The 8,956-nt window shown below is 69.7% G+C and overlaps 1 protein-coding gene across 2 annotated transcripts in view; it reads left to right on the top strand.

Moving 5' to 3' along the window:
* Positions 1-2,425: 2,425 nt before the first annotated feature.
* AP3D1 (adaptor related protein complex 3 subunit delta 1) overlaps positions 2,426-8,956 on the top strand; it is a 33,172-nt gene continuing 26,641 nt past the window's right edge. The window contains exon 1 of one of the 2 annotated variants that reach the window (XM_062184879.1): positions 2,426-2,577. In XM_062184879.1, coding sequence (XP_062040863.1) covers positions 2,482-2,577 — 96 coding nt within the window. In that variant the 5' untranslated portion in view covers positions 2,426-2,481. The remainder of the gene's footprint in view (positions 2,578-8,956) is intronic. The other variant, XM_062184878.1, reaches the window with a different exon arrangement.

Here is an 8,956-nt window from a genome sequence, read left to right as displayed (position 1 = left end):
TCAGGCTCACTGGCCACGTTCCGAGGGTTGCACCTACCCACTGGAAACTCGGAGACAATGGATCTTTCTTTTATTTGCAAGGCAGAGTTAGAGAGAGAGAGAGAGACAGAGAGAAAGGTCTTTTTCTGTTGGTTCACCCTCCAATGGCCGCCGCGGCAGGTGCACCGCACTGATCCGAAGCCAGGAGCCAGGTGCTTCTCCTGGTCTCCCATGGGGTGCAGGGCCCAAGCACTTGGGCCATCCTCCACTGCACTCCCGGGCCACAGCAGAGAGCTGGCCTGGAAGAGGGGCAACCGGGACAGAATCCGGCACCCCGACCGGGACTAGAACCTGGGGTGCTGGTGCCGCAGGCAGAGGATTAGCCTAGTGAGCCGCGGCGCTGGCCTGGGTCTTTTAAAAGTTGGTCTTGCAGTGAGCTGTGTGGGTTAAGCCACCCCTTGAGACACCCACACCCCAAGTCTGGGTTCTGTTCTGCCTCCAGACTTGATCCAGCTTCCGGCCAACCTGTCTGTCTGGCACCTCTGAGTGCCGGGTTCAAGTCCCGGCTCCGGCTCCTGGCTCCAGCTTCCTGCCAGTGGGGCCTGGGAGGCGGCAGGCGATGGCGCAGGTGCTGGGGTCCGTCAGGAACACAGGAGCCCGCAGCCGCGCCCCCAGCTCCGAGCTTCGCCCGGGCTCAGGCAGTCCTGACAGCTGGGAGCAGCTCTGTCAAATGGATAAATAGGAAAATTACAAAGACAAAAGGGGGCTGGGAAGCCAGCAGGTGCGAGCCAAGCCTTACTTCCCGTGGTAGCATGGGGTTCCCTGCCGTCTTAGGGTTCACTGCGGCCCCAAACGGGGGCGCCCGGCCAGCGCTCCCCAGCTTCCGACCCTTGCGAGAGCCGTCTGGGGTTCTGCTGTGGCTCAGGGAGGGCTGGGGCTGCAGGAGTAGAAGAGGCTCGTGGGGGGTGATGCGGCAGGGTGGCTCATTTATTTATGTGAAAGGCAGAGTTACAGGGAGGCAGGGAGAGGAGGAGGGGGAGAGGGAGAGGCAGAGAGAGAGAGAGAGGGAGGAGAGGCAGAGAGAGAGAGAGAGAGAGAGAGAGAGGGAGGTCTTCCATCCGCTGGTTCACTCCCCAGATGGCCACGGCCAGAGCTGTGCTGATCCGAAGCCAGGAGCCAGGAGCTTCCTCCAGGTCTCCCTTGCAGGTGGCGGGGACCCAGGCACTGGGGCCGTCCTCCGGTGCTTTCCCAGGTGGCCAAGCAGGGGGTGGACTGGACAGGTGGCAGCCACCTCTGATAGGAGCAGCCAGTGCTGTGGGCAGGGGGCTTCACCTGCAGCGCCAGCTCCGTGGCTCCCGCTTGCAAACCTCCCAGCCACGGCAGCCCCACGCGTGGGCACTGTTCCGTGTGGCCGGCCTGTTCTGTCCAGCCCTGTGCGTGTGGTCCTCGCCCGCCCGGCCAGTGCTCCATTTGCAGGGGGCCCGCTGGGTCTTGGGGTGAGCCGGTCAGCACTGGGGTGCAGCTGGGGGGTCGTGCCCCCATCCCACGGTCGTGCTGCCCTGGACCAGGTCTTCCTACAGTAGCCAGTGCAAGGGGTCAGTGACCAGAGCCCACCTTGGATTAAGGGCTGAGTTCGCCTTTTATCTCGTGTTCGTGGCTGGTAGGAATTCCAATCCCCGTTCTGCCTGCCGGATCGGGTGTGTTTTGGACACGAGTCTCCGGCCAGGTTGGCCGCTTGTCCTTCAGTGTCCAAGGCCCCCCCACCCCGACCAAGCCCCCCATGGGAGAAGCCCTTGAGAATCGCATACTGGACGAAGGGCTGCGTCGGGGGCCTAGCTGCGGCCTGAGGTCGCTGGTTCGAGTCCCGCCGGTGTCGCACGCAGCGGCAGGTTCGCAGATGGCGGAGCTGATGCTGTAGAAGAAATTGGCCAGGTAAGCTCTACGTGGACGCTCCGCCCACCTCTGGCCCCGCCCACACCCGGCCACGCCCAGAGCTGTCACTGAGCTGAGGGGCGGGGCAGGGCGTGGTTGGAACCCGGAACGAGCATGTGGGTGGAATTCCAGAGGCTGGTGACCAATGAGCGCAGAGCCCTGTGCGGGAGGGGGCGTGGTCTAGCCGCGGAGGGGGCGGTGTCCGCATTGCCATTGGGCGGTCTGTCTACGTCAGGGAGACGCGTTGCCCCGGAGGTACGGGGGCGTGGCCGTCGGGGAGGCGGGGCTTCCGGGGGTGGGCAGCCGGAGACCGGGCGCCGTCGTCAGCTGACCGGGCCGCCATCTTGTCCGCCATTTGCCAGCGGCCGGGAGCGGGAGCGGGGCTCCTGCTTGGCGGGTCGCTGCCGCCGCCGCTGTCCCCGGACCCCGCCGCCACCCTGGCCTGGGAGTCCGCCCCGGCGCGGCGGCCGGCAGCGCAGCGCTCCGCGGGCGGTAGGCGCGGCCTCCTGGCCCCCGCTCGGCGGCGCCCGGCCGCGGGCCTCCCGGGGCCAGAGCCCGAGGGCCGCCGCGATGGCCCTCAAGATGGTCAAGGGCAGCATCGACCGCATGTTTGACAAGAACCTGCAAGACCTGGTCCGCGGCATCCGCAACCACAAGGAGGACGAGGTGAGCCGGCCCCCCGCGCGCCCCCGCCCGCCCGGCCTCAGTTTACCGCCGCATCCGGGGACGTGCGGGGCCTCGGCTCGGCGGCTGGGGCGACCGCAGCGCAGGGCCCCCGGGCTGGGGGCCGGCTGGGAGCGGGAGGCCGATTCCGGGGCGCGGCCGCGGGTTCCCGAAGTGGGCCTCGTCCCTCCCTGCCCCCAGCGCGTGACCCGGATCGGGGAGGAGCGGCCGGCGCCTCGGAGCAGGTGCAGGCGCCCCGCCCGGCAGGGCCCTCGGACGGCCGCTCGCCCGCACCTGGGCCGGGGTCCCTCCCCGCCCGCCCTCTGCAGGGCCCCTCGGACAGCCGCTCGCCCGCACCTGGGCCGGGGCCTCGGTCCCTCCCCGCCCGCCCTGCAGGGCCCTCGGACAGCCGCTCGCCCGCACCTGGGCCGGGGCCTCGGTCCCTCCCCGCCCGCCCTGCAGGGCCCTCGGACAGCCGCTCGCCCGCACCTGGGCCGGGGCCTCGGTCCCTCCCCGCCCGCCCTGCAGGGCCCTCGGACAGCCGCTCGCCCGCACCTGGGCCGGGGTCCCTCCGCGCCCGCCCCCTGCAGGGTCCTCGGACAGCCGCTGGCCCGCACCTGGGCCGGGGCCCCTCCCCGCCCGCCCCCTGCAGGGCCCTCGGACAGCCGCTCGCCCGCACCTGGGCCGGGGTCCCTCCCCGCCCGCCCCCTGCAGGGCCCCTCGGACAGCCGCTCGCCCGCACCTGGGCCGGGGTCCCTCCCCGCCCGCCCTGCAGGGCCCTCGGACAGCCGCTCGCCCGCACCTGGGCCGGGGCCCTCGGACAGCCGCTCGCCCGCACCTGGGCCGGGGCCCTCGGACAGCCGCTCGCCCGCACCTGGGCCGGCCGCGGTCCCTCCCCGCCCGCCCCCTGCAGGGCCCTCGGACAGCCGCTGGCCCGCACCTGGGCCGGCCGCGGTCCCTCTCCGCCCGCCCCCTGCAGGGTCCTCGGACACCTGGGCCAGCTCGCCCGCACCTGGCCCGCACCTGGGCCGGGCCGCGGTCCCTCCCCGCCCGCCCCCTGCGCTCTGGCTCCGCGGTTCCCCTGCGCCGCTGGGCTGAGGGGCGGGGGGCGGGGTGTGGTCTGGTTCTGCTGGGACCCCCGGGCCGGCGCGCGGCTCTGGCCCGCAGGGGTGTCCCTGTGCCCCGGGACCGCGGGCTGTGCCTCTCCGCTGGTTCAGTCCCCAGCGCTGGAGCCCGGGGCTGCAGCTGCTCGCGGGGCGGGGCGGGGTGGGGCGCCGGCCCCCAGGCTCTGCCGGCTCGGGAAGTCCCTCCTCCTGCCCAGTCTCTTCCCGCTCCGGGGATTTCACAGTTTGTGGAAAAGGAGGGAGAAGATGAAGTTGATTTTGGTGCAGGAGTTTTTGAATTCCAGGCGGTTTTTAACATGCGTGTTCCCCCGGTGTTGTAAAGACCCCTGTGTGTGGGGGGGGGGAGGGCAGCCACCACGTGTGTGTGTGCGTATGGGGGGAGGGCGGTCCCCACCTGTGTGTGTGTGTGCGTATGGGGGGAGGGCGGTCCCCACCTGTGTGTGTGGGGGGGAGGGCGGTCCCCACCTGTGTGTGTGTGTGGGGGGGGGAGGGCGGTCCCCACCTGTGTGTGTGTGTGTGTATGGGGGGACGGCGGTCCCCACCTGTGTGTGTATGGGGGGAGGGCAGTCCCCACCTGTGTGTTCTGTGTGTGTCTGTGTCTCTGTGTGTGTGTCTGTGTGTGTATGGGGGGAGGGGTCCCCTGCAGTTTTCGGCCACGCCCCCTCTCACAGGCGATGCCGCTACTGCAGGTCCAGGTTCTGTCTCTTTAAAGACCTGTTTGTTTATCTGAAGGAGTTACAGAGGGAGGCTGGTCTTCCGTGGTCTGCTCACTCCCCAGGTGGTGGCAGGGTCAGGGCTGGGCCAGGCGGAGCCAGGAGCGTCCCCAGGTCTGCTGCGTGGCGGCAGGGCTGCGAACACTCGGGCCGTCTTCCCGCTCTCCCAGGCCATTTAGCAGGAGCTGGATGGGGAGCGGAGCAGCCAGGACTTGAACCGGCGCCCATGTGGGGTGCCGGCGTCGTTGTGGCTTTACCCGCCGTGCCAGGATGCCCGTGCCCCGGGTGTGGAGGCCGCATCTCCTGGCATATAGGGCCTGCTGCTCCCTGGGCGCTTCTCTGGTTCGTTCCCCGAAGGGCTGGGGCTGCTCCAGGCTGGAGCCAGGGTCGCCCGCGTGGTGGGGGCAGCCTGGGCCACGTGTCTTCTCGTCCCAGGTGTGTCTAGCAGAAAGCGGGGTTGGAGGCTGAGCAGGCAGGAGCGGCACCTTGCTGGGGCGCGGGGTCACGAGGGGCGGTCCCCCGGGCCGGTGCTGTCCGCTGTTCAGGGTTGGGACCTCCTCCTCCAGCCCCGGGTTCCAGCCACTGCCTCCTTTCTGTGGTCTCCCTCCGGGGTGGTGCGGGTGCACCTCGCCCCACTCTGCAAGGACACTGAGATAGGAGGGGCCCAGGGTCAGCGCCAGACGCCGGAGAAGGCGGGGCCCACGTCCCCCGGGAGCCCGGTGAGGCCAGGTGGGACTCTCCCAGACTGTGAGAGTCCGCACTGGGCATTGTGACAGCCCGCATCTCCTGCTGCCACGCCCTGTGCCACAGCCTCTGACCCGCACCCCCTCCTGTCCCCCACTGCCCCACCCTGGTCCTCTGGCTGTCCTGGGGAACCCGCACCTCCACCTGTCCCCCACTGCCCCCATCCTGGTCCTCTGGCTGTCCTGGGGAACCCGCACACCTCCTGTCCCCCACTGCCCCACCCTGGTCCTCTGGCTGTCCTGGGGAACCCGCACCCCCACCTGTCCCCCACTGCCCCACCCTGGTCCTCTGGCTGTCCTGGGGAACCCGCACCCCCTCCTGTCCCCCACTGCTCCCTCCCTGGTCCTCTGGCTGTCCTGGGGAACCCACACCCTCTCCTGTCCCCCACTGCCCCCTCCCTGGTCCTCTGGCTGTCCTGGGGAACCCGCACCCCTCCTGTCCCCCACTGCCCCCTCCCTGGTCCTCTGGCTGTCCTGGGGAACCTGCACCCCCTCCTGTCCCCCACTGCCCCCTCCCTGGTCCTCTGGCTGTCCTGGGGAACCCACACCCCCTCCTGTCCCCCACTGCCCCACCCTGGTCCTCTCACTGTCCTGGGGAACCCGCACCCCCTCCTGTCCCCCACTGCCCCCTCCCTGGTCCTCTGGCTGTCCTGGGGAACCCGCACCCCCACCTGTCCTGGGGAACCCGCACCCCTCCTGTCCCCCACTGCCCCCTCCCTGGTCCTCTGGCTGTCCTGGGGAACCCGCACCCCCACCTGTCCTGGGGAACCCGCACCCCCTCCTGTCCCCCACTGCCCCACCCTGGTCCTCTGGCTGTCCTGGGGAACCCGCACCCCCACCTGTCCCCCACTGCCCCCATCCTGGTCCTCTGGCTGTCCTGGGGAACCCGCACCCCCTCCTGTCCCCCACTCCCCTTGCCCTGGTCCTCTGGCTGTCCTGGGGAACCCACACCCCCTCCTGTCCCCCACTGCCCCACCCTGGTCCTCTGGCTGTCCTGGGGAACCCGCACCCCCACCTGTCCCCCACTGCCCCCATCCTGGTCCTCTGGCTGTCCTGGGGAACCCGCACACCTCCTGCCCCCCACTGCCCCACCCTGGTCCTCTCGCTGTCCTGGGGAACCCGCACCCCCTCCTGTCCCCCACTGCCCCCTCCCTGGTCCTCTGGCTGTCCTGGGGAACCCACACCCCCTCCTGTCCCCCACTGCCCCCTCCCTGGTCCTCTGGCTGTCCTGGGGAACCCGCACCCCTCCTGTCACCCACTGCCCCCTCCCTGGTCCTCTGGCTGTCCTGGGGAACCCGCACCCCCTCCTGTCCCCCACTGCCCCACCCTGGTCCTCTGGCTGTCCTGGGGAACCCGCACCCCCTCCTGTCCCCCACTACCCCACCCTGGTCCTCTGGCTGTCCTGGGGAACCCACACCCCCTCCTGTCCCCCACTGCCCCACCCTGGTCCTCTCGCTGTCCTGGGGAACCCGCTTCCCCCACCTGTCCTGGGGAACCCGCACACCTCCTGCCCCCCACTGCCCCACCCTGGTCCTCTTGCTGTCCTGGGGAACCCGCACTCCCACCTGTCCCCCACTGCCCCACCCTGGTCCTCTCGCTGTCCTGGGGAACCCGCACCCCCTCCTGTCCCCCACTGCCCCACCCTGGTCCTCTCGCTGTCCTGGGAGCCCCGTGGCTGCCCTGCTGGGGAACCTGCACTGTGGGGGCCGCTGCCTGCCCAGGTCCCCGGTTCTCCAGGAAGTCTCCCCAGTCCCCATGAGTGCCCTGGGCCCCGGGACCTTCCGTGCCCGTGGCCTTTCTGCCTCATCTCCTGTGTGACCTCCTCGCGCCGCAGCCGCGTCCTGGAAGAGGGGCGCAGGGCCGGGCACGGGGCCGCTGGCCGCCCCCACGAAGCCCGTGGCAGGGCGGTCCTGCCCCGCTCCTTGTCTGCAGCCCAGATCCTGGCTTCGGGACCTGTCTGTCCAGTGTCCCAGCGCATGCTGTGCCCAGGGCCCCCCCCCCCCCGCACACCTGCTGGCCAAGTCCCCACTCCTGCTGTCTCCGTGCACGGGGCCTCCTGGCCGCAGTTCCCCCGGCTCCACCCTGGACACCCCTGCGGTCCCGGTCGGCGGCTGTCTCGCCCTGCAGTGACTCGGGCTCGGCAGGTCGTGTCGGGGTCTGACGTCTGTGCACCTCAGGCGCGGCCCTCACGTGTGGTGGTGGGGGGCCTGGGGGGCGCCGTCGGGAGAGTCCTGGAGCCGGAGCTGAGCAGGTGCGCTTGTTCCTGCTTCCTTCCACCCAGAATCCGTGGCAGGGTAGACAGACTTTGGGAACTTTTCTGAGCTGACGTCTGAGCGCCTTGGAAACAAGCACAGCCTGTTGGTCTTGCCCCCTAGGGGTCCCCAGAGACCTGAGGGCTGCCCCTCAGACCGGGGGTGGGTGCTGGCTCTCAGGCCTGCCAGCAGCTGGGCGGCCCGGCTCCGGGAGGGGGCGGGGGCTGCGGGAGGCGGTGACCTGGACGGGCCGGGGCTCACTCTGCGCTGGGCGGCGGCTCCTGCCTGGCCTGTGACAGTGCCGGGCTGAGGTGGCTGGGTGGGGGGGTCCTGGATGGCTTTTTCTTGAGTGAAGGTTATGTTTCCAGCCTCTGGTCGTGCGTAACTGGGGGTGGTTTGCTGGGCATAGCTGGGACGTTGCGGCACCTGGATCCGTCGGGTTTCTCAGGAGTGGTGCCTGGAGGGGGTGTTTATGGGGCCTCTGACTGGTCTGGGCTGAAGGTGCCGTGCCACGCCCTGTGGTGGGCGAGAGGCGGGAGGCTGGGGAGCTTGCCGGGGCGTGCGACGTTCCGGGGACATCCAGAGATCTGGGCAGAGTTCCGGTTCGGCACGCGGACACCCTGCTGCTCTCCCTGCCGCTCTCCCTCTCGCTCTCTGGGGTCTGTCCCTCACCGTAGCCGCTGTGCTCGGTGCACTGCGCCTTGTGGCTGCTGGGGGCAGGGGGCGGGCCAGTGGAGACAGCCCCGGCGAGCGGGACCGCCTGCTCCCCGGAACCTCCTGCAGCCACAGCGCGTGTGGGAGGCTCTGTCTGACAGGAGCCGCTCTCCGTGCTGGCAGTGGCTCCCTCAGGCCCTGGACGGTCCAGAGCCGCGTGCAGCGCGCCCCATCGTGGGCGACCGTCATCTGCGGACGGCTGGCGTCCTCAGGAACGGCTGCTGTTAGCACGTGAGACAGCCGGGGGTGCCGTGGGGCTGCCACGTGGGGCCCGGGGTCAGGACCCCCTCGTCCCACCCGGCCTCCTGGGAGGGAGCAGGCAGCGACTCCAGGGCTTGGGCTCCTGGCTTCAGCCCGGCCCAGCCCCGCTGGTGAGGGCATCTGGGGAGTGAAGCAGTGGGGGGAAGCTCTCTCTCTCTGCACTTGCAGTAAATAAAGATAAACTTTAAACAGCCTATGGAAAACAGTTAAAATAGGGGACTATTTCTTTCTTTTTTTTTTTTTTTTTTATTTTTTTTTGACAGGCAGAGTGGACAGTAGAGGGAGACAGAGAGAAAGGTCTTCCTTTGCCGTTGGTTCACCCTCCAATGGCTGCCGCGGTAGGCGCACTGCGGCTGGCGCACCGCGGCTGGCGTACCGCGCTGATCCGATGGCAGGAGCCAGGTGCTTCTCCTGGTCTCCCATGCGGGTGCAGGGCCCAAGCACTTGGGCCATCCTCCACTGCACTCCCCGACCACAGCAGAGAGCTGGCCCGGAAGAGGGGCAACTGGGACAGGATCGGTGCCCCGACCGGGACTAGAACCTGGTGTGCCGGCGCCGCAAGGCGGAGGATTAGC

The sequence above is a fragment of the Lepus europaeus genome, unplaced genomic scaffold, assembly GCF_033115175.1.
Source record: "Lepus europaeus isolate LE1 unplaced genomic scaffold, mLepTim1.pri SCAFFOLD_105, whole genome shotgun sequence".
NCBI lineage: Eukaryota > Metazoa > Chordata > Mammalia > Lagomorpha > Leporidae > Lepus > Lepus europaeus.
Note: the sequence above shows the minus strand (reverse complement) of the source record. Positions and strands in the feature narration are given on the sequence as shown.